Source organism: Dendrobates tinctorius, unplaced genomic scaffold (assembly GCF_039654945.1).
Source record: "Dendrobates tinctorius isolate UK_male_01 unplaced genomic scaffold, ASM3965494v1 ptg000115l, whole genome shotgun sequence".
NCBI classification, from domain to species: domain Eukaryota; kingdom Metazoa; phylum Chordata; class Amphibia; order Anura; family Dendrobatidae; genus Dendrobates; species Dendrobates tinctorius.
In genome coordinates, this window is record NW_027361783.1 from 22,921,922 (window position 1) to 22,948,458 (window position 26,537).

Sequence of the window (26,537 nt, forward strand, 5' to 3'; positions counted from 1 at the left end):
GCTGGAATCAATGGTTGCACCATGTCGCGTTTGGAGACCCCCTGATGTGCCTAAACAGTGGAAACCCCTCAATTCTAACCACATCCCTAACCCTAATCCCAACCCTAACCACATCCCTAACCCTAATCCCAACCCTAACCACATGCCTGACCCTAACCACAAGCCTGACCCTAACCACAAGCCTGACCCTAACCACAAGCCTGACCCTAACCACAAGCCTGACCCTAACCACAAGCCTGACCCTAACCACAAGCCTGACCCTAACCACAAGCCTGACCCTAAACCACAAGCCTGACCCTAACCACAAGCCTGACCCTAACCACAAGCCTGACCCTAACCACAAGCCTGACCCTAACCACAAGCCTGACCCTAACCACAAGCCTGACCCTAACCACAAGCCTGACCCTAACCACAAGCCTGACCCTAATCTTAACCCTAATGCCAACCCTAACCCCAATTCCAACCCTAACCCTAATTCCAACCCTAACCCTAATTCCAACCCTAATTCCAACCTAAACCCTAATTCCAACCCTAATGAAAAAATAAAAATAATTTCTTTATTTTATTATTTGTTCCTGCCTATGGGGGTGATAAGGGGGTATTTACTTTTCATTCTATTTTGATCACTGTGAAAGTTTATCACAGTGATCAAAATGGATGAATGGAATCTGCAGCCGGCGGGCACACTACGCGCATGCGCCCATTTTCCAATATGGCAGCACTTACGGTCCGGGACAGCGGGAGCGATAGCGGCACTCAGTAGGTACCGGGGGGTAATCAGAAGGCGGGGGAGACAGATGACAGCGGCGGCACATCGCCGCTGTCATTCATTGGTGGGGGGCAGATCGCCCCCGTTAACCGGTGGTGGTGGAGGTGGGGGGTCGGATATCTGTCACCAGCATGTCCGATGCTACTGCAGCATCGGCCATGGCTGGATTGTAATATTACATCAATTTTCATTGATGAAATATTACTATCGCTCTGATTGACTGTTAAAAGTGAAACAGCCAATCAGAGCGATCGTAGCTACGTGGGGGCGAAGCCACGCCCCCTGTGGTGAAATACAAAGCCCCCTGTATCTGCGGGTCGGGTGACCTTTCAGTGACCCCGGTCACCCGACCCGCATGGGGGCTTTAAAGTCATGACGCCACATAGGTGTCACTGGTCATAATGGCACAGGTTTTCATGACGCCTATGTGGCGTCATTGGTCGTGAAGGGGTTAAAGGGAACCGATCAGGTGAAAAAGACGCTTTTAACCTACAGATATAGGGGATAATCTGCAGATTAATAGCGTTCTGAACTTGCCTAGCGCCTGCACTTAACACTCCGCTGCCAGGAATAAATTAACTACCGGTATATTTCCTTTAGTAACAGATTAACCATTAATTCCCAGATGTCTCAATCATGTGTCAGCTTTCTGTGCATATGATTTTTGGAATAAAACTTCACTCGTCACATATAGCACAGTTTGTGTTGCAATGTTAAAGAAGCTGTCCATTACTTAGACAAGTCATCATCCTACCCCACGCGTGACCACTATAAAACAAGAAAGTCAATACTCGCCTCCCTTGCCGATGCTGTTCCTGCGGTGCTGGCACTAGCGGGGTTATTGTCACAGGTGACTGGCTCCCAATCAATGCTGGCGTCACAGTCTCCTTCTGTCGAATTGAACATGAATCGAAAGTCAGATCAGCTGTATCCCTGGCTTCCTCTTCATGTTCAATTCGTCCGAAGGCGGGGACAGTGACGTGTGCGCTGTTGGATGCCAGGGTCACTTGTCACAACCCAACACGATAGTCCTGAGAGAGCGAGTGAAGAAACCACGGGAATGGTGCCAGCACAGGAGGAGAGTATAAACTATTTTATCGGGACCAAGAGTGGGGTATGAAAGAGGGTTGCCCTAATAGTGGGCAACCCCTTAAAATATATATACCCCACCTTAGTTACTTATATATTTACATCAGCTGAAAAACTACATCGTACCTCTGATGCGCCTTGTCGTGACACCAAATTATCTGAAGGCCACAGACACCTTTCCTATGAGAGATGAGGAAGAAGAAAAAAAAATCAGTATAAAATACACATTCATGCATCCAATATGGCGGTCAATCTCTAGGTGGCACAACTAAACTTATGTGGATAAAACGGCAGCCACAATACAACAAAGTCCCTACAACCATGTGATCATAGCCATTTACCCCTTATAAAGTATTTATTCAGTTCACCCAACACAACATTTTGCAAAAATGTAACCAGGTCAAGTGTCTTTAACCTAGTGTCAAAAAGGTGTCCCTTGTCTGAAGGGGCCATCTTCTAAATGATCCCATTCAAATGTGATAAAGTACCAACAAGTGTCTACAGGATAGCAAAGAAGCTCACTTTACCATGGTCACGTCCTTGAGCCAGCTTGCTATAAACACCACCAAATCTCCCCTCCCTTGCAGTTCCTAGCCTCTGGGTCCTGTCGAGTGGGAGTCTGGCACATGAGTGACTTGAACAGGTTTAGTCTACAGCACTTGATGCATAAATGACTGCCAAACATTTTGGATCTCATGAGTATTACATTATGTAATCAATACGTGTAGACTATGCCAGCCACCAGTAGAGGGCACCACTGGTATATAAAGTTTTACCATTCAACTTTTGTTTGAGCCTTTGTTTATACAGAACAGTCAGTTCCTGGACATGGAGTCATGTCCAGATGAGGAAAAAGCAGCCATGCAGCCCGACAACTACCCGCAATTTCAATACTAGTGATTTCTACCTTTGGATGAAAGCAGCTTTGTTCTTAATAGAAAACATTTATGTGTACAGAGGGCATTGATGGTACATCCATGTACACATGATGTGCAAATATCCAAATAGTAGGAGTTGAGACCACAGGGCTAATCTGTACCGAGGTTTGTACGGTTCGTTAGTTGGGGAAGCAGCTCCAGCTATTGGAGTTTAGCCTGCTGCTTCCAAGGAAAGTGAATGACTGGAAATATCAGAATTTTTCCACACATAGCAGCTTCTACGTAATTGGGGTTATTCCCACAAAGTGCATTTGGTCAGTCAGCTCCCAAGATCTAGTTGTCAAAGTACCCGATTCTTGTGGGGAGAAGGTATAGACCTGCCTTAGGACTAGTCACCTCATCACTAGAGATAAGCTAATCTGTTCGGATTCGGTTTTGATAACGATCGGAATCGAATTTTGTTTTTGCAATATTCATCGAAGACAGCCGAACATCAGAGTCAATGGGAGTAGAAATAACCAAATATGTTCAAAACTGATCATAAGACAAATATTCGGTACGAATAGTGTTCGAGTATGGTCCAAATGTCAAAATCAGATTTGGGGCCAAAAAATGAACAAATTCACTCATCTCTACTCATCATCAGCCATGTCCTGTACTTTCAGAGGAAACATAGCTGTGATAACAGAACTGATCTCTGAAGAGTCATGATGTGATCACAATTAAAGTGATCTGAGTCTTGTTGACCATGCTCAATGGGTAATGGAAGCATGTATATTGGCTCTAGAGAAGAAAGAAATGTCCCCATACTGAAACCGCTGTCTGTAGTGATATTAGCCAAGCCAGAGACCCAGATAGGCATGTTGCAAAGCTTCTTGAGTGATCGGACACTGACTTGTAGGGAGCTGCGTCTAATATGTGGCACTAGGGATATTTTTCCCCCCAGAGAGGGCTATTTTGACTGATATAATGTAGCAGCAATCCACACTAATAACAGTGAAGCTAGGCATCACTGCAGGAACCAGAAATTGTAAATTGCACTAGGACTGCCTTAGTCCTCATGTTATTCACATTACAATAGTATTTCTTTAAAAAGGTGTATCTAAAGTGGTATGAGGCCTTAATGAGAACATATCGTCATCTGCCAATAGAAGCTGAAGGTAACTAGGATATATAGCACGACACGAGCTGTAGACAAAAAACTAAAAAAGTTCTTAATACAGATGAAATGGGGAGCTGTAAGATTAGCAGATCAAGTGTCAGCGAGCGTGAATTATACCACAGCTATCAATTCTGCTGAAGCCATACATGAATATGTTAAGGAGTGCTCGTCACCCCCAAAATCAATATTAAATGACCTATACAGTGATCCAGAGGACTGGCTATAGAAGACATACTATTGCTGAACCTATTAATGGTACAATGCTTGAGATAAATACTATTAAAGGAAATTTGTCAGCAGGTTATTGCTTTGTAATCTGAAGACAGCAATAAGATTAACATCGCTGGACCAGTCCAGCAACTAAGGTAGCTGTGATGTGGGCAGGGCTAGCTTTCTCAGCTCTGCTTTAATCTATATCTTAAATTTCTGATTGTATCAGAACGGCTGTACGCAGTAACCTACGTGATATATGGTTGGATTCAGCTTCTCTTAGCTTAGAGCAGCATAATGTAGGCAGAGGTAGCAAAAACCTGCTCACATATTCCCTTTAATTCATATGCAAATGAGGGGCTTTGGTTCACTGTTACGCTTCCTGATTTTGCAAATTGAGGGCCTTCTCCAATTCTTGAAAGACCTTATTTGCTTCCCAGATCAAACACTGTTTAAATTCATCCTGTGTGTGAGTGCAAGCGCATACACAGTGCATGAACTCCGCACAGGCAGCACAGTGTTGGCAAGCATAGTCTCCTCAAAAGGATCTTCTCTGCAAACACTGCGCACTACATTTCCAGGTGTCTTCGTGTATTCAGCAGCATCAAGGGGGGAGCCAGGAAGGAGAAAGTACTTGCCCTCACTGTATACGAGACAGCACTGACGCTGTAAGTGCAGCAGGGCACATGTCGAAGGAGTTCAGACAATGCTGGCACTGAGAGGTGGGAAGGCCTTCAACATGCAAAATCGCAGGGTGTAATGGTGCACTGTACTCTTGGCCACGCTACATGTGCTTTGAAGTCCTTCATTTGTTTGCAAATTATAAGTAGATTCTCACACTATACCACCAAGACAGTTCTAGTATAGTTTTTATAGGGTCAAGTCCCCTTTATCACTGTAAATATCAGTTAATATTGAATTTAGGAATGACAGACTCCCTTTAAAGGCTGGATTCACCAAGGCTCCACTGACCATAAGGGGACCACAGTGTCCTTCCGCTGTGACACCAGTGATATGTGCTGATGTGTACCATGTGTGTTTAATTTCCCTGCAGGTGAAGGGTGAGGGGTGTGGAGCGCTATAGCTAGCCCCTCCCACCTACATAGAATTCTTCTCTCAGTAATGGGAAAGTCTTCACTAACTACAGATTTTACCTTAGTTGTGATCTTTGATAATGCCGGATCGATTCTGGCAGAGAAGAAGCTCTCTGATAAGATCTACTACAAAGTTGATTATTTTCATGCATACTACTGATTTATGAAATAAAAATTAAAATGACAATAACCTTAAGTAAACTTTTTTTGGTGTGATGTATCACTTGCTGTGTGTAACAATACACAGATTATGGAATGGGTTTGCAGACACGCGATCTTAAGTTGTGTCAAAAATCACAGACTTCAGATTCCTGCAATAATTGGTATGAAGAGGAAATTATACTGTATTTGGCCATACCTCACTACCATAACAATCCACTAACAGGGTCTCCAAACCCCATGAGGCCAAAGCAACATACTTACCATCATCCTTGTCACCAGTCCATTCTAACTAGCCGTTGCTGGGTGAATATTGGTTTCTAGGCATTGTACACACTGGGCTTACTAGCAACAAGAGCTTATCTGTCATGTTTTTAAAGAGATCCGACATGCCAACTTGGAGATGTGTGCACTGAAGGATCACCACTTGGCAGTGCCCTGCCGTGGAGATGCTGACTAATAGTAGCTGGATCACAAAACATGCCCAGTGTTGTCTGTACAAGTTGTCGTGACTGATAACCCGAACACTATGCATCTGCTCAGACGTAACCACACAGACAATGTCCTGACTGTACTCACACGTTCTCATGGTCTGTATTTTATCTTTAGATTTAAGTTGGGAGGTTTATAAGCAACCCTTAATTCAACACCAGTCTATGTTCAGACTGGTGAAGACCACATGGGGGTGAGTGATGCCCAGTTGGAACAGGTTCTGGCAACCGAAGTAGAATTGCAACAACATTGCAAAAAAAAACAGGATCCGCAATATGCACCATTGACAGGTTTTTTTTTTTTTCTGAAAGGAGATCTCCGGGAAAATATTTCTTAATTCTTCAAATGTGTCTCTTTTGGGTTTACGTTGTTACTGCAGTTATTAGGTATCATAAGCAGCTGTGAGCTGGCACTTTACTGGTGTAGTTCCACTTATTTACCAGGGACGAAAGTACAGCAGTTCTTCCAGCACTTCGGGTATGTTCCCACAGGGCATAAAGAGAAGATTTTACACAGATTTTTCAGACCGATAATCCACTATTACAGTAGCGCTGAGGTTTATGACATCTTAAGAATCTCATGCATGTGCTGCAGAGAACATCTGCTGTGTAAACTGACTGGTGCTGCAGCTTTGATGCAAATCTGCAATACTTTCAAGCATTTTTGGTCATTCTTGCATTCAAGAGACAAGAATTAATGATCATAGTATTACAGCTTGTGCATAAATCAATACACCTCTTCTAGCTGCGAGGAAGAGCAGAAACATAGGCCAGCATATAGTGAAATTGGCGTAGTGACATGTGAAGCAAGCGGAAACCGTGGGAAAGAAGAGCGTGAACAGCAGAAAAAGGTAAAAATGTCATGCAAGGTGGGATAGATATAATGAAGCACTAGAAAGTCACTGGAATTTTGTGTGACTTTAGTATCATAATCAGGTCTCACCCATCCGATCAGAAGGGACAGAAAACTTTGCAGAGCTGCACATTGCAAACCTTGCTCTTTTGCTACAAAGTTGTTCCAACTCTGCTTTCTGTGGCTGATTCTGCCCCAAATGAATATTAGGGTCCCACCTCCCCTCACTGGTCTTCTAACCCATCACAACCCTCCAGGTTCAGGCTGTTGGCAGGATGGGTTACTTTTAAAAGCTTTGAGATATTTTTAGTTGAGAAGTCATGCACATATAAGATAAAACAGCATGCAGCATGTCAATTTATGAAGAGGCTGTTTCCACAGATTTCATGCCAGCAATAGAATCCACAGTTCTTTAGCGCTGCATATTATTCGGTGCCATTTCTGCATGGTTCCATGTGCATTGTGCGAAATGCAGAGACTGGGAAAGTTTATTACAAAGAGATATGTAATCATTTTAAGAAATGCAGCATCGAGCGCCGTGTAAACAAAGAGAAAGCTGCCGTATGTGTTTTGGAGATGAGCCTTTGTCCTGAAATGGCTGGTAAGATGACACACGCACAGAAGTTACTCTGTACTAAGGACTACACCAGAATAGCACCCCTAGAGCGCCACAAAATCATGTCCACTACCCGTCCTAATGAGAGCTGACTGCTTCCTACAGCTACGCCTTTCAGAAAGCCTAGAGAGCAGAGGCGCGATGTTCAGTCAGCTGTCTGGGTCATACATGACACATGCCTCCCATCAAAAAAAGCAAAGAGGAGGCTCAGCGCCAGAAGCAGCGCTACAAGTGCACTGTCATGGATAAAGCTGTTCTTCTCGCTTTTACTGTCACATCTAAACCTCAAGAGAAAGTGATAGAAGGTAAAAGCAGCACAAGTGTAAAGAAATAAAGTTCAGAGCATTCCCGGTCTCCTCTCCATCTTCGGTCTGTACAGATATACTTGTCAGCGACACTGGTCTGTACAGAAGACATCTAGGGAAATAAGGTAGAGTTCAAAGACATACATACATATATATATATATATATATATATATATATATATATATATATATATATATATATATATATATATATACACACACATACATACATATATACACACACACACACACATACATACATACATACATATATATATATATATACACATACATACATACACACACATATACACACATATATATAAATAAAGTAGTTATCCTACTTTGGCCTTAAGCCCCCGTTACACACGGCGAAATCGCTAGCGATCTCGCTAAGTGTGACACGCGGAAACGACCGGCTCCCTGCTGCGATGTCGCTGATCGTGCGCAAACGTTCAGGATCATTTTTTGATCGCTGGCGTCACGCTGACCAGCATGCATCGCTGTGTTTGACGCCCCTTATCAACGACGAGCGACCTCGTTGGCGACTCCGAACTCATATAGATAGCGCTGAAGGACGCCTATTCAAAGTCTGAATCGCTAATATAGACAGTGTGTGACACAGTACCAACGATCGCCATGGTCGTTAGGGACATCGCTGATGCGTCGTTATGAAGATCGGCCTGCTTACTAGCGATGCACAATCGATCTTAGCCAGATCGTATCGTTGTCGGAATCGTTGGTGCGTCGCTACGTGTAACGGTACCCTTACTCAAGTGATTAGGTCGACGGAAAAAATAAAACAAACAGTACAACATTACAGTTTCTGTGTGTGATCTGTTATTCATCGACCAGTTGGTAAGAACAGGTTTGGGAAGCCTCCATTCATGCAAGACAAAAAAGGACGACCAAAAAAAAAAAAAAACCACTCCAAGGAAGGTAAACTGATAAAGACAAATACAGGAAGAGGAAAAGTGTTTTATGAACACTAAATATGAACATGTGAATAAGGCTTTAGACTTGTGCAAAGATATCCATGAAAAATGTGCCACACAAATTACCAATGGAAAATCTTATTCTGCATCGCTATGTCCAGTTTTATTAAATTTTCATTTCTACACCTTTGCTAGCAGATATTTTAAAAACCAAAATTAAAAATGGCTGCAGTGTGGACAGAGAGCAACGAAATATACTGAGTGACTAAAGTTAGTGGTATGTATAGGAAGAATTAAACCATGTTCACATGCGATTGATATGCTACAGATTGTTTGCTACTACTGTATTCTTTGCAGATTTTTCGCCCATAAACCTAAAGTGGATGAGAGTACAATATCACACATTTTTTCAAACCTCAGCAACTTAAATCAAGTTGTGGGATTGTCATCATTGCCATTGAATTCAATGGCATTTTTGCCATTAAATGGATTAACGCAATGGCAAAATCACATACCCAAATTTTGCATCCACAGCAAAAGCACTATCACGATGCAGTGGACCCATATAGTTAAAGGGAATCTGTCATCCTTTTTTAGTGATATCATGTAAAGATATCACCCAATTGTGCGTCCCATAAGGATTCTATTAGGGCTTGATTCCCCCTGACCCCACATCTTTGATGCATAAAAACGTTTTGTTTTTTTTTTCTATCTTGGAGGAGATGTATGGAAATCACCGCGGTTCGGTCCGATGGGCGGGGCTTATTCGCCTTCTCCCCCCCCCCTCTGCTGGCTGAATGTAATCATCTGTGAATAACACAGATGCTGTAGTTTTCCGCGCTTGCGCATTGAAAAGGCCTCCGGCGCTTGCACAGTATGCTTTGCCCAACTGTGGGCAAAGCATATAATTGGTACTGCGCATGCACCGGTATTTCAGCGCGGTCTATGCACCGGAAGTGTGTCCTGCATGTGAAGACTTTACGGTACACATACAGTCAGTTACCTATAGTTTTTTCGTTATCATGTTCAAATGAAACATTTGAGTGCAGGGCACTCGTGGCTTGGAAAGGGCAGATATACTACGGTATGTTACAATTCGGTTTGTTCACCTTAACCGACAATAACATATCCTGGGATTTCCTGGATAAGTTTCAACATCGGTGTCATGGTTTCCATTACAAAAAGGAAAGGGAAAGTGCCAGATACATCACTTCCATCATTCTCATAGGAAGTGTGTCCTACCTCCTCCTCTCCATAAACCTCTGAGCAGCTGAAGTACAGTAATTTGATACCTCAGTGAATGGACTGTGTATTCATCACTGATCATTTGTTGGCAAAATCTATCCAGAAGGCATGCAAAGTTGCCTATTTTCACTTTTACTACTATGGATTTAGTAAATTACAATGTGAAGTTCAGTTGTTACATATGAAGATGGGGTTCCTCCAATTGTAACCAATGAGGAGTTCTACAACACTGCCATATTACTAGACTGCAGAAACGAGGAAGACTCACCGGCTGGAGAACTTCTTCCTGTCTTCTGCTTTGGCTTTGTCGGTTAGTGAAGGACCAGGTGGACAGTTTATAATGATTAAGAAGGCAGACGATCACAACCACCATCACCGTTATAACCACGATTATGATAACAATCTGCACGAACTCCAGTTCAGCTGAAAAACAAAGAAATCTCATTACCTACTGTATATAACCAAATATTGGATACAGCTTTTTGAATGGAGGCATACGGGTTACACTAACAGTTTTATAAAATGAAAAAGGAATCAGTCAAGTTTTTACCTTTCTAAAACAATCCCTCCATGCATGCACTAAATGATGTAAAAGCCTTTGTCAGTTTTTTTTTTTTTACACTTGCCGGAAGCTTGTTTTTGCGGTACACCGTGAAGACGTATTTGAGGAACGCCGTATTTTTTCCCCCAACTTTTCAAAACCTAATAATCCAAAACAGAAAAACGGAGATCCGAGAAGATTTTTGTGGCCCGTTTTTAAAGCAGACTGGGAAAATTACAGCAATACGGCCCGCAAAAAGCATGGGAAGTGTAAAACAACTTTAATTGTGTACCAAAGTCTTCCAAAATAATTTTTTTTTTTAAAATCTTCTGTGTTGCATGTAAGTGAGGCTAGAATAGCGACCACTGGGAATATACGCCACTCAAAAGTGTGACATTTTCATAAGGCTACTTTTACACATGCCGGGTTTTTTGCTGCCCGATTTTACGGGACAAGTTGCCGTGATTTTTGCGGTCTCCCGCAAAAACTGGCCTCAATAAACCTTCTCGGATCGCCGTTTTTCCCTGTTGTAACAAATTGCAGGGAAAAAAAAAAAAAAAGGACGATCTGCAAATACGGTGTACCGCAGAAACAAGCAACCGTTGTTTTTGCGGTACCATTGATTTAAATGGAGGCAGTGTCCGCGAGCCGTGAAAAATATCGAGCAAGCTTGATATTTTTACACAGCCGTATGTACGGCCCTCACGGCCATATGGGACACGGCGCTCCGATGTATTTTTGCAGGCCGTTTTTGCAGCCCCATAGAAATCTATTGGGGCTGCAAAAACAACCCGCAAAAACACAGCAAGTTTAAAGGGAACCTGTCACCCCCCTCAGGCTTTTTTAAGTAAAAGAGCCACCTTGTGCAGCACTAATGCTGCATTCTGTCAAGGTGGCTCTTATTTAGCGTCCCTTTCACCGCCGAAATAAGCATTTTTACAATTTGTGAGACATACCAGAAGTTTGTCCAGTGGGCAGGTCTTTCCCCCTCTGACACCGACGCCTCACATCCATCATTCATGTCCTCCTTGTGTCTTTGCTCCGACTCCTCAGCGTTCATTTCAAATGCTGGTGCCCGCGCTGTAATATCCTCTATTGGGCATGCACAGTTAGCGCTGCCCTTCTGACATCACATGTCATAATATCCTTACTACCGCGCCAGCCGGCAGTCCAGGGGGAGATGAGGCTGCAGCTACGAGCTCCGCTCAGGTGCTAGCATGCATTGTCCAGGAGGAAGCGACGCTCTGTGCACACCAGCAGGAAGCCCAGAGTGCAGCTCTACCAGCCGCTACCTGCACAGCGCTGCATGTTCTCAGGGTTCACGTCCATTGATGTCACGGCTGCAGGAGGGCCTGTGGGCGGGTCCTCGGTGGATCGCTAGGACTTTTTTTTTTAACCTTCATAGCTCGATGGCCAAATGGGTTGCCCCTAGCAACCGGAGCCAGCGCTGACGTCAAGCGCCTTCTGCACGAGCTGTTAGTCACAGAGCAGAGTGGGAGAGAGACAGAATGGGGGGAGAGAGAGATACAGAGGGAGGAGACCGAGGGAGAGAGGGGAAGAAACAGAGGGAGGAGAGAGGGGCAGGGGAAGAGAGAGACCGAGGGAGGAGAGGGGGGAAGAGAGACCAAGGGAGCAGGCGCGGTAGGAAGGACATCATGCGATGTCAGAGAATGGCAGCGCTAACTGCACATGCCCAATAGAAGATATTACAGCGCGGGAACCAGCATTTGAAATGAACGCTGAGGAGGCGGAGCAAGACACGAGGACATGAATGATGGAAGTGAGGCGTCTGTGTCAGAGGGGGAAAGACCTGTCTGTCCCCCTGTCAAATATCAGGTATGTGACCAATTTTAAAAACGATTATTTCTGTGGTGGAAGGTACCCTAAATAAAAGAGCCACTTTGACAGAATGCAGCTTTAGTGCTGCATAAGGTGGCTCTTTTACTTAAAAACGCCCGGAGGGGGTGACAGACTCCCTTTAAAAGCAGCCTAATGCAGCCCATCTTTCCCCAATTGATGCCTCCCAAGTCAGCCCAAGTCTTCAAATAGCAAATGCACATCAGAATCTTCAACCCTTCCTGTGCAAGCCCAGATTTGGGGGAAGACTATGGATGATACAAAACACACCATGTTCACCTGAAAATTGTGACCTCACACAAAACTGGAAATAAAAATAAAAATACAAGTTTGGGTAATAGACACAAAGCCTTAAAAAAATACACTGTTTAATTCAAAAAAGTTTGCTTATCTGCCATCAGTGAGAACTGTAGAAAATGAGCTGATGCCTGTGACATGTTACTTATCATATTTTTGCTCATTTTGCATTGTAATGTATGCTGGATGCCAGCTTTGAAATAAATTGAGAAAGGAGATATTCCAGTGAGATGAAAACCTGGTAAAATCCCAAAGTTTTTTTGTTAGAAAACATTAAAAATAAACAGTGGTAGAATAATGTCAATTTCTCAGAACAGAACTTGAGTGCAGACACCTGACAAATTGTTAATATTGACGCTATAGCCACAACCCCTTAAATAGGAATTTGTCAGTAGGATCATCCCTCCGAAGTCATCTATATGAGCATCATAAAAACTTCGATGTCTGTGCGCCGATGATTAAATTCCAGAGAATTCCATGACTTATGTAAATGAGATGTTAATTAAGGCATGTGTGCCAGACACTGATCTCCCAGAGAATCTGTTTCCAGGGCTCATTTTAAATGACAGTTTGGTTACCAGTGTGAGACATGTAATGACCGACAGTCTGCCCTCATCTACAGGTCTCATACTGGGAAGTAGGATTTCACAGGAATAAGATATCGGATCGCAGATAAGGTATTTTAGTCAACATTTTATGAACTGCATGCTCATATAGATGTCTTAGGAGGGTTGACCCTGACAGAATAAAAAGACATGCATGGCTTTCTCAATATCTGACATGAAATCAGAAAAAACCTTTTCCATTTCAGGTCAAGTAGGATTACCATAATTATAATATTTGACAAATGCCAGATTATGAGAGAGAGAATGTTTAAGGCATTTTTATTACTTACTGCAAAGTCAAAAGTTGATATACACTATGATTACTATCCTTTTAAACAATTCTGGCCTTCCCATATGATGTCATGTGTTTAGGAGCTTTTGACAAGTTTTTTTTGTTAACATCTGAGTTAGAGACACCTGTGGATGTATTTTAATGCACACCTGAAACACACTGCTTCTATGTGTAGAATCATGGCAAAGTCTCAAGAAATCAGCCAAGATATCAGGAAGAGAATTGTGGACTTACACAAGTCGGGCTCATCCTTGGGTACAATTTAAAATACCTGAAGGTGCCTCATTCATCTGTACAAACAATTATACGCATGTACAAATAAGATGGGAATGTCCATGACTTCATACTGCTCAGGAAAGAGACTGGTTCCGTATCCCAGAAATTATTGTGGTTTGGTTGGCAAGATCGTGTCAATACCCACAGTGAAACGAATACTGTATCAACAAGGGCAGAAAGGTCACCGACAGGAAGAAGCCATTACTCCAAAAGAAATATGAAAAAGTCAGATTAATGTTTGCAAATGCACACAGGAAAAAACACCTTAATTTCTGGAGACATGTCCTGTTGTCTGATGAAACTAAAATTTTAAACTTTTGGGCATAATGACCATCGTTATGTTTGGAGGAAAAAGGGAGAAGCTTGAAAGCCCAAGAACACCATCCCAACTGTGAAACACTGGGTGGCAGCATCATGTTGTGAGGTGGTCTTGCTGTAGGAGGGACTGGTGCACATAACAATAGTTGGCATCATGAGAAAAGAAGATTGTGTGGCAATACTGAAGAAACATCTCAAGATATCAGCCAGGAGGTTAAAACTTGGCAGAAATGGGTCTTCCAAATGGACAAATATCCTTATGTGACTTAAGGATAACAAAGTCAATGTTATAGAGTGGCCATCACAAAGCTCTGATCGCAATCCTATTGAAAATGTGTGGGCAGAGCTGAAAAGGCAGGTGTGAGCAAGGCGACCTACGAACCCGGATCAGTTACACCAGTTTTGTCAGAAGGAATGGGCCCAAATTCCAACCAACTATTGTGAGAAGCTTGTGGAAGGATATCCCAAATGTTTGACCCAAGTCATTCAGTTTAAGGGCAATGTTACCAAATACTAATGAAATGTATACATTTTTGATTTACATTGTCTCTCATTAGTTTGGCATTTGGCAAATAATTATGGTAATCCCAACTGACCCAAAACTGGAAGGGTTTATTCTGATTTCATGTCATATATTGAGAAAAAGACGCATTTGTGTCTTTTTATATAGTGTCTGTTAACTACTTATTTCAACTGTATATGAACATAAAAAAAAAATAGTTTGTCAGCAAAACCTCCACTCCTGTAATGAAGGTTTGTACTTAATGGTCATGAGAAGAGGAAAAAAAACACATCACACAACCGCAATACAAAAAATAATTTTATCATACATATGCAAGTCCTGTAACCATTAGATTTGCTTATGATTGTATGCCCTTATTGGAGGAACCTTAGTCTGAACTTATACATTTCCCTGAAACATCTGACTAGAAAGCTTGTATGAAGAAATACTACAATATACTGCCAGACTATTAGGAAATATAGCAAACAAGAGAGCAAAGCAGGTCACCGAGACTACATGAGGACAACAGACTGAACCACAGCAGAGAAGTAGGACTTTGAAAAGAACTAGTAGTCAAAAGTATTTCTAACCTATCATTTCCTTTCCTTCTGACCACACCATCAGATTTTAGATCAAGGAATGTCAACACTTCCAGTGCCATAAAGTAATAAAACCATTACATGCTTACTATGGCGGTGACAAAATGGAAACCTTGCTCTTGTATAGGATATGCAATCTGAAAGTGACTGTTCACTGAACTTGATGTAACGTACAGTCAATTTTAGTATTATTAGTCCATGCTTACACAACAGCCTATAAACGCATGGGATACACTGCAGTCTGAACGCGTCCTGTTGAACTGTGATGGGCGAACCACTGGATGTTCAGGTCCGCCCGAACAGTTAGAAGTAGTTTAGTTCCGTTACCAGAACAGTACCTGAACCTGGAGCTCATTCACTTGAATGGGGGAGCCTGAACATCCAGTGTTTGCCACGCTGTGCATGACAGCGTGGCAAACACTACTTCTGGTCAGAAAGCCGCGCTTCCCAAACTATCAAATGACAGCATGAGGAAGCAGCTGTGATTGGAGGTAAAAAGTCTGGTTGCTGGTGTCAGCTGATGGGACTACTATACTCCCATCAGCCTATGCCTGCTTCCGCTATAAACAGCGGGAACAGGCAGTGGCTGATGGGAGTATTAATAAATAAAAAAAAAAAAAAAAAAAGTGTGTGTTCCCCTGTATTTTTGATAACCAGCCAGGCAAAATTGACAGCTGCAGGCTGCAACCCTCAGCTGTCAGATTGATCAAGTTTGGTTATCAAGAATAGAGGGGTCCCCACCCATTATTGACAATCAGCCAAGCTAAAGCAGACAGCTGAGGCCTGGTATTCTCAGGCTGGTAAGGGGCCATGGATATATGATAATAGCAGCCCACAACCACCCAGATAAGGATAAAGAACTACTAGACTGCTGGGGGCTCTGAAGGTCTGTGGTCTGAGCCCACTGATTTCTGAAAAGGGGATCCACAGAGCTCCTGTGTAGGACCCCCAAGGATTAGCGTAATCACTTATCCTGTGGATAGCTAATAACACATTAAAAGGGTATTACAGTAAGAAAGCAAGTTAGGCGCTACCACGTTGTATGATTAACACGATAGTTAGGCAACCTAAACATTTTCCTATAGAGGGGGAAAAAAAATAGTCAGGCTACTTATGCTTAGAAGTTGCCCATAAGGAATGGAGTGTCCACTAAATTGGAAATATCCAAGAAGTATCATTTCTCCTTGCGGAGAATGACATGCTAAGCATGTCGAGGTGAGGAGACTTAAATCCGCAATGCTCCTCTGGGAAATATGCTAATTATGCAAATTGTCTCTTCAGAGAGGAAGAGGACTAGAACGCTAGCGCCACCTATTGGAAGTAGCAATCCTAAAAGTCAATGTTGACCCTTAAGGAGCCTTGATACATGACTTAGGATAAAAGCCAAGCCAGAATCTCAATTTGCAGACGCTGTTTCAGGGTACTGTCCCTCGTCCGTGCAAAGTGTGAGATCTGGTTTGGCTGTGAGAGGCGTCTGACCGATATCCAAGTAGTATCATTTCTCACAACAAGCAAAAAGGCAGCAACACTTACCTGCCCAGGTCTAGAACAAATGCACTGCAGGGTGCAGCCAGCCCATAAAGCAAGATGTTAGCAACACAGGTGCAAAATACCAGATTAACAGCCACTCTCCACATACCCATTCCTGGAGGGGGTGACTGCCCAGTATACAATTGCACAATGAAGGTCCGCATAGGGTACCGTTCACACAAGGGAACTGCATGGTGTCTGGTTCACAGCCTATTAGTAACGCCCCTACTATTCGATTAGGCGGGCTGGCCAGCACCCTCTCAATGCATCCCAGTGTGAACACCCCTCATACGAGACCAAACGTGTCTGGGCTCGGCTGCACCCCGAAAAATGTAGTGCAAAAAAATTTTTTTTTTTTTTTTTTTTTTTTTAAATTTTTGGCCAAAATATCAGCTAATACCTCACTAATTGATAAAATTTTTTGCACTACATTTTTCGGGGTGCAGCCGAGCCCAGACACGTTTGGTCTCGTATGAGGGGTGTTCACACTGGGATGCATTGAGAGGGTGCTGGCCAGCCCGCCTAATCGAATAGTAGGGGCGTTACTAATAGGCTGTGAACCAGACACCATGCAGTTCCCTTGTGTGAACGGTACCCTATGCGGACCTTCATTGTGCAATTGTATACTGGGCAGTCACCCCCTCCAGGAATGGGTATGTGGAGAGTGGCTGTTAATCTGGTATTTTGCACCTGTGTTGCTAACATCTTGCTTTATGGGCTGGCTGCACCCTGCAGTGCATTTGTTCTAGACCTGGGCAGGTAAGTGTTGCTGCCTTTTTGCTTGTTGTTATAAATGAATTTTTGAAGACCTGAGTCTTCTTCAGTGGCTTTGCTATTTAGTATCATTTCTCCTTGCGGAGAATGACATGCTAAGCGTGGAAATGTCACGCTAAAGCTGGTTTCACATTAGCGCTTTTTAAGCGCACGCACGGCCGGGGGTAGCTCCGCCCCCGAGCCGGCTCTCTGCCCGGCGTGCCCGCCCCTTGCTTGTAGCGCCACCTCCTAGCGCACAGCGGCGCCTGCGATCGGCGCACCCTATCTTTAGCATAGGGTGCGCAGATCGTGCGCAGGCCGTGCGCTAGTTGCGCTTTGACCTGCGCTGCGCACTTTTGACGGTGCGCCGTGCGCGCCAAAATCAAACTTTTAGGATTTTGGCGCGCACGGCGCACCGTCAAAAGTGCGCAGCGCAGGTCAAAGCGCAACTAGCGCACGGCCTGCGCACGATCTGCGCACCCTATGCTAAAGATAGGGTGCGCTGATCGCAGGCGCCGCTGTGCACTAGGAGGCGGCGCTACAAGCAAGGGGCGGGCACGCCGGGCAGAGAGCCGGCTCGGGGGCGGAGCTACCCCCGGCCGTGCGTGCGCTTAAAAAGCGCTAATGTGAAACCAGCCTTAGAGTAAAAATCAGCTCTCCTGATTAAGATCTTTGCTTCTCATAACATAATTTGGGTTTTCTGAGAACAGGACTGCCTAATTTCTATGTTCGTATACATTCACACTTTGCTGTTTTTCCTCGCAGAAGGAGGAACTTCTGTCTCAGCTTGAGAAATTCCAGCTAGAAAAACAACATTCAAATATGACTACGAAAAACAAACAATTCATAAAACTGCCCCAAACACCTATGATTAATGCAGGCATAAGTGATCTGTCCATTCAACAAATGAGGGTTTTGCACGTTTTAGGGGTGATCACTGGCATGTTTGCACTAACTCTTCCCATGAGCTCTTGTACACTGATGAGCCAAGTGTTCACAGTTGTCAATGCCACAGGAACAGGATAATGAAATTGATCATATAACCATTGATTGCGACCAATCAAAAACATGAAGTACCCAAGCAGCACCCAATAGACCCACTGTAACAGCAGTTTTTATCAGTTTACATGAAAGACAAGTGCAGCATCCTGCACAAGTTTTGTAGGAAATCTAATCCAAACTCCTATGCTGATGTGATCAGTGTCTTATTCCCTTAAAAATGTATGAACTAATTGAGAGCTGTGCCTTACTAATTGCGAGCGTGTCCCTACACAATTACATTGTCCAATCACTACTGATATTTTAAGAGGTTGTCTCCATAGTCTGAAACTAAGAAAATTCATACTTTCTCAGGAGCAATAGCAGAGGAACACGACAAAATAAGAAAAGAGGCTCTATCATTGTGACGACATGGGGGATAATGGAACCAAGATGTTACTTTGCTATGAAAAAAAAGTGACAAAAAGTTTTTAATTTAGACATGTGAGGTTGATTGTACATCCACTGCAGGCCATAAAAAGTTGCATTCATTAGTAGCTATATTTAATAATTATAGGTTTTCATCTTGGAGGATGAATGGAGGTTACAGTTCCTTTCCTTGTTTTATCCAGAGAAGAATCCGTGTCAGGTCACAGAACATCGTGTGAAGCCCGGCTCTACAGCACTGACACAGGCCTTTGTGAATGTCCACCACTAACACTGAACAGCTGCTTTGCACTGAGGAGCTCCTCCGCAGAGCGCTGCCCTCTCCTTGTGTCCCATATTGTTTGCTATAAGAATACAGTGCTACAAGCTGAGGCCCAGGGCCGCACTGAGGCACAAGTGATGCCATACACATTTCACACAGCTCTGAACAGAACACAACTATTATTGTTTTGTCTGGAGGGATCTTAAAGTTGGAGACAGAATGTGAAACCAGGCAAGTCAGGCCCAGCAGGGTTCAAGACTTCCGGTCCCTGCATCAAAACTTCTTATACCACATGGACATTTTCCAACAACTCTGTTCTGGGTGGTCCCTGGGTATGCCCTCTCTTCAAGATGACCAAAGACGCTCTATACAATTCCTGCCAATCTATGACAACAATGAGCAGAGCTCTCTTGATTCCAATGGTCCTTAGGAAATTATAGAAAGCATACACTGTGTTCCAAATTATCAAGCAAATGATATTTTTCTCTGATTTTCCTAAATAGTCGGTACAAATGACAGTCAGTCTAATAAAGGTCATCACCGGTTAGAGTATACATCAAATTTTATTGAAGAAACCTCCCAATGATAACAGTAAAATCTCCAAAATGGATAAAAACTCAAATTGCACTGTTCCAAATTATTAGGCACATTATAGTTTCTAAACATTTGATGTGTTAAAGAACTGAAAATGCTCGTTTGTGGAATTTGCAGCATTAGGAGGTCACATTCACTGAACAAAAAAAGCTATTTAACTTCAAAACATTCCTAACAGGCCAAGTTACATGTTAACATAGGAACACTTCTTTGATATCACCTTCATAAATCTTGCATCCATTGAAATTGTGAGTTTTTGGAGAGTTTCTGCTTCTATTTCTTTACATGAAGTCAGAATAGCCTCCCAGAGCTGCTGTCTTGATGTGAGCTGCCTCCCACCCTCATAGATCTTTTGCTTGATGATACGCCAAAGGTTCTCTATAGGGTTGAGGTCAGGGGAAGATGGTGACCACACCATGAGTTTATCTCCTTTTATGCCGATAGCAGCCAATGACTCAGAGGTATTCTTTGCAGCATGAGATGGTGCATTGTCATGCATGAAGATGATTTTGTTCCTGAAGGCACGTTTCTGCTTTTTATACCATGGAAGACAGCTGTCAGTCAGAAACTCTATATACTTTGCAGAAGTCATTTTCACACCTTCAGGAACCTTAAAGGGCGCTAGCAGCTGTTTCCCCATGATTCCGGCCCAAAACATGACTCCTCTACCTCCTTGCTGACATTGCAGCCTTGTTGGGACATAGTGGCCATCCACCAACCATCCACTACTCCATCCATCTGGACCATCCAGGGTTGCTCGACACTCATCAGTAAACAAGACTGTTTGAAAATTAGTCTTCATGTATGTCTGGGCCCACTGCAACTATTTCTGCTTGTGAACATTGTTTAGGGGAGGCCGAATAGTAGATTTATGCACCACAGCAAGCCTTTGAAGGATCCTACACCTTGAGGCTCGAGAGACTCCAGAGGCACCAGCAGCTTTAAATATCTGTTTGCTGGTTTGTAATGTCTTTTTAGCAGCCACTCTCTTAATCTGATGAACTTGCCTGGCAGAAACCTTCCTCATTCTGCCTTTATCAGCACAAACATGTCTGTGCTCATAATCAACCACAAATCTCTTAACAGTACGATGGTCACGTTTAAGTTTTTGGGAAATATCTAATGTTTTCATCTCTTGACCAAGCCATTGCATTATTTGATGCTTTTCAGCAGCAGAGAGATCCTTTTTCTTTCCTAAATTCCTTGAAACCTGTGCCCTGCTTAATAATGTGGAACATCATTCTTAAGTAGTTTTCCTTTAATTGAGCTCATCTTGTAAACTAATTATCACAGGCGTTTGAGATTGATTTCAGTGATCCAAAGAGCCCTGATACACAATACCATCTATGAGTTTATTTGAAAAACAAAAAATTACATCTTTAGGACACTTAAATCCAATTTGCATAATAATTTGGAACACAGTGTAGTTCAAAGGGTCTGGTCACCAGGGATGTGGAGCCCAAGTCGTGGAGCCCAAGTCTGTGTCCATTTTGGAGGAGGTGGACTCCATTTGAGTTGGTACATAATGGACTAATTCAAGACCCGTTAAGTATATGTTAAATTGTGAACAGTAGTAGTTCAATGCGGTATGTGCTGAAATGTGTTCATAAGAATTTGGGAAAGTTATGAAAAGTCCTATAAATGCCCGTTTAGTTCCTAATCTACAGATTTCAGCTTTTAGTGGAGATGAATATGTACTGCACTTGATGTACATGCTCAGTAGTGACCAGTGCTGTGGAGTCAAAGTCTTGGAGTCCAGAGAAATTGAGGAGTCTGATGTTTGGCGTACCGACTCCACAGCCTTACTAGTTACCAATTTAGGGTCAAGCTCATGGATGCCACGGATTAAATCTTCCGGCATCTGTTGTGTCACACATTTACTATGCAGATGTCTATAATGTTCATCATGAGATTTCAGTGTATATGTTCTACTTTACTGAACTGGCTGTGCCCCAGTCAGTGCCCCAAAAGATTGCCCATCTTCCATTATTCCAGCCAGCTACAAATCAGCTAGGTATTAGACTACTGGAAACACTGAACTAATCTAAGTCAGGAAAACTATTCGATGACTAATTAGAAACTGACCACGACATTGGTAACTGACAATACGCTTTCGCGTAAAGCAGTGAATATGAAATCACCATTACTGCTAGTCACAAATGTGTGGGTCAGAACAGATACAGGGGTTGTTGTCCAGTCAAAAATGATAAGTCTGCCGTCATACGGTGTGACGTCAGACTTATGAATAACTCTGAGAACGCAAACTCTGCTCTGTGGGGATTCACCGGTTTCAGGCCTGGGACCAGAGTGTGTATGAGCTATACATACCCCTTGCAAGTAGATGTGGCCTCGCTCCATACACTTAAATTGAGTTGAGAACACGCCCTGTCTAGTGACTCAGCCGTCAAGTTGGCGTATCCGACTAGAGGGTACCTCCTCGCTCCATACAAGTGTATGGAGAAAGAAGCAGCACCCATTAGCCGTGGGTTTCATATATATAACTCATACCCTCTGGTCCAGGGCATGACACCGGCATATCCGCGCAGCGCTGTGTGTGCGCTGGTGGATTCATGAGTCTGCAGTCACAGTGACTCGTCAAGACCGATAAGACTGCAGACAACCCCTTTAAGCAAGTTGAAGATTACATTCTTAAAAGGCCTAAAGTTAAAGATGACATTTCCTTTGCATTTTTGGCAAAAAATTTTTGTTCCATCTTTTACATTTTAAAAATTAGAAAAAGTAAAATGGGCAGATGTTTGTACCCCCCGCTTTTGCAAGTATCACAGCTTGTAAACACTTTGTAGGCAGACAAGAGTCTTTCAATTCTTTTCTCAGGGACCGAGAAGCATTGTAAAAATCAACTTGAGACTTGAGGTAGTCTAAAGTGGATTTTGACATTTATTTAGGATCATTATTCGTAGAAGCCATCCTCCTTTCAACTTCAGCTGTTTGTGGAAATTAAAAAAAAACACAAAAAACCCACAAGACTTGTGTTTGCATCGATGACTTATTGAAGTTTCATGGAATCTTCTTCCCTCTACCTTTGTTATGTCCTGTACAACTGGCTGAAAACAAACCCAAAGCGTGATTGATCCTCCCCCATGGTTAATGTGTAGGGGTGGCGAGGGGGCTGACGGCTGAGGGTGGCGTTTAAGGTGGTGCTGAGGAGATTCTGATGATAGTGCGGATAAGCGGGGAAGGTGTGCTGTGATGCTGATCCCACAGAACTGGGGGTGACCCACTTCTTGACGTCGGCAGACACGAGACAGACAAGGGTTGTTTCCAACAGTTCAGATTTTATTGGCCGTCTTCTGGAGGACCACCGTACTTCGTCACAGGATTGGTCCACACTTCACTTTTTACACAGACCTGGGTACTTTCTCTTCCTTGTATTACCATTCGTGGCGTCCTCTATGGCTTTCCCACTGTGGCTGCCCTAGGCACTTTCACCACAGCGTTGCGCCCTTTAGAGTACGCCGTCCACCTGACACTCACAGTCTGTCTCTGTCCGCAGCCACTGTCCTTTTGGGTCACCCCCCGTGACCGTCTCCACTGTTAGTCTCTCTCTTTGAGGGTTCTCTGCTGCCTCTCCTCACAGCAGACCCTCCTCTCTTGTGAGCTCCCCTGGCTGACTGGAACTTCCAGAACCTTCCCTGACCTCATACTCCAAGTAGCTCCGCCCACTATCACCTGACAGTAACCTCTGACCAATGGCAGTTACCTTGACCCATGGCAGTTACACAGTTACCCTCCTATACTCCCCACTGCCCTCTAATGGTCAAACTACCACATGACACCCTTTTCTCTTTATCTCAGCCTACACTGCGCTCTCTCTCTGTCTCTTACTACAGACAGACTTGTCAGTCAGCTCAACCTCCCCACAAATGGTTGTCGGGATTTTTTATTTCCTGAAATTGTGCCTTTTTCTCCACACATACCACTGCTCATTTTGGCCAAAGAGTTCTATTGTAACCTCATTGGCCCACAGGACTTGTTTCCAAAATGCATCAGGCTTGTTGAGAGATGTTCTTTTGCATACTTCTGTCACTGATTTTTATGGTGAGGACGCAGGAGCAGTTTACTTCTGATGACTCTTCCATGAAGGGCATATTTGTGCAGGTGTCTCTGAACAGTAGAACAATGTACCACAACTCCAGAGTTTGCTAAATCTTTCTGAAGACTTTTTGAAGTCAAGCAGGGGTTCTGATTTGCCTCTAGCAATCCTAAGAGCAGCTCACTGAAATTTTGCTTTGTCTGCCAGCCCTTATGTTTACCTTCACTGATCCTGTTAAATGCCATTTTTAATTACATTTTGAACTGAGGAAAGGGCAACTTGAAAATGCTCTTTCTTATAGCCTCCTGCTTTTTGGGCCTCCACCATTTTCAGAGCGCTAGGCAGCTGCTTAGAAGAACCCATGGCTGCTGTTTGGCACAAGGTTAGAGGGGGGCTGGATTTTTATAAAGCTGGGAAATTTGCATCACCTGGCTTTTCCCAAACGATGAGAGTGAACAAGCTATAACTGGGTGTGTGCCCACGATCAGAAACTGCTGAGGGTTTGACACTGCAAGTTTATGCAGCATCAAACCTGCAGCAGCCAGTTGTGACAGCATAGAGGATGGGATTCCTAGAAATCCCATGTCCACGATGCATGCATAGTCGCCTGCGGATCACCCGCAGACAGACATATGGCGCGTCTTTCGAGACAGCAGCATGTCAATTTCTAGCATCTCTGCAACAGAAATTACATCAATAGATATGTACTGAAAGTGCTAAATCTGCATGGTTCAGTGAACACATGTGGGTTTACCTGTGTCCAATAGAAGGCAGCGCTTTAGACGCAGCGAACATGCATTGCGTTCAAAGTGCTGCTACTTCTGTATTGTGGGCACATAGCCTAACAAGCTAATTAATGCCTGAAACATTGGTCACAGTTATATGGGAGCACAAATCTTTAGCATCTGCTTACTTTTTTTTTTTTTTTTTTTTAACATTTTTAAAAAAATACAACAAAGATTGTCTAAAATACAAACTTTAGGCCTTTTAGAGGTAATTTCCTCTATAACTGTTCACAACAGTCATTTTCACCAGGAGTGCACAAACATTTACGTGGCACTGTACTATTAACATGGTGGCATTCACGCCAACATACGTCACAGATCCAGTCACCACCGATCTGCTTTTACACAGATATCTGACCAGACCAACGAAGTCCATCAAGTTTAATAAAATCTCACCCCACTAGTTAAATTATCCAATGGTATGCATTTGACATATGCAGGTTGTCAATTTAACCATCCACACTTTTCACCATCTTGACTTTCAAGCCTTCCTTTAGTTTTTGAAGGTCTTAATTGGACATGTTGTAGTACAAACAGTAGTACATTCATTACATCAGCTCAACCCAAAGTGGTCAGATGCAACCTGAGATGTCCATTGCACTTTACAGACACCAGTCATTCCTTCATTGTGCCAGTACCAGCATATGATTAGTGCAGATATTTACTATACATCAGTGCAGAGGATGAAGTCTCCTGTCTATATGCGGTGGAAGACATAGCAAAAGGTTTGCTTTCCACAGGAAGATAAACTACTCATGACCCGAGGTGATCAATGATGTAACAAGGTGTACAGCCCTCCGTTACTCATATTACACTAATGACCCCCCTCCACTACAGTTTCTATTTGTCAGCAGTACATCACTCATTACTGTGAAGAAAGGGGTGAACAGGGTTATCCCACAGCTCGTTAATACCAAGGGCTCACCATTGAGGACTCCTCCACAAACAGAAGGCTTAGTCTGCAGCCAATGCAGGGGTCAGAACATGGCGACAGATTACCTTGTCTATAGGATCCACTCTCGATTCTGCACAACACACTACTTGTAAAATCCCAACGAGTGAAAGTGTCAACTACATCCCACCACCACGTCCCCACCAGACGAACATGTAATCTATTCGCCCAAGCGTGGGATTATATTCCTATCACATGCCAGATTAGCAGCATTCCATACTGCCATAGCTGTGTCTACTGTGCAGGTAACATAAGGAACGGCTGGGCCAGGACACCAGTCACCATCTGGACTGAATAATCCACACAATCCCGTCACAGATCCCCAGCGCCCGTGCCATCAGTTATTGCTGGACCCCAGGCAGGCAGACAGGAAAGCACAGTGCACTCTATCCTAGCACAAGGTTCACAGGGGCGAGGTGGCACATGTACAGGGTGCCAAGAGCTGCCACTTCTAAATTTACCAAGACTCTGGGGAGGATTCTCTGAAGGAGGCATCCGTTCTGTGAAGTAAAGCGTTCGAGAGTTTCAAGTCTGGAAACTGCGCTAAGTTTCCGCCTAAACCTCCCCCAAACCATGAACTGGAGGAACAGCAGAACCAGCCCAAAGTTCTTATGTGATGATGTCATGTGTTGCCCCGTCTCCAGACACTACACCCTAGGGCACCGGCAGGCGTTCTGTGCAGGGGCATACTGCAGATGGAGCAGCCCCCCTTATTCATTAACCCTTGGGGGCTACAGTGGGTGATGTGAAAAATCCAACCCACAGGACATTATGGATCCTGGAGAAAATATCTGCACCTGTTTTAGATATCGTCACCCAGTACATTGCCCATAAACCTGCCGCCAGCCAACCCCTACATGCCCAACCATTGCCAGAACTGAGCACAAAGTTTTATACACTATTAACTCTGCAGGTGCCAGTGACAAGGTACTAAGAGCCATGGGATAGTCTCCTCACCGAGGCCAAGTAATGCCATGTCGGGCTCATGTGCCCACAAAGTCATGCCAACAGCAGTGCCAGGGAGGCAGGGGCAGCACTTCACTACCGTAGAAGGCAGAAAAACCACCGCCGGGCACTACAGGAAGGGGA

At 43.7% G+C, this 26,537-nt stretch overlaps 1 protein-coding gene across 8 annotated transcripts in view; it reads right to left on the bottom strand.

Moving 5' to 3' along the window:
- The window catches only part of LDLRAD4 (low density lipoprotein receptor class A domain containing 4), a 333,357-nt gene that overhangs the window by 17,371 nt on the left and 289,449 nt on the right, over positions 1–26,537 (bottom strand). For all 8 annotated transcript variants that reach the window (XM_073590035.1, XM_073590041.1, XM_073590037.1 and 5 more), the window contains 2 exons: positions 10,075–10,229; positions 1,985–2,038 (listed from right to left, as the gene is read on the bottom strand). In XM_073590035.1, coding sequence (XP_073446136.1) covers positions 1,985–2,038; positions 10,075–10,229 — 209 coding nt within the window. The remainder of the gene's footprint in view (positions 1–1,984; positions 2,039–10,074; positions 10,230–26,537) is intronic.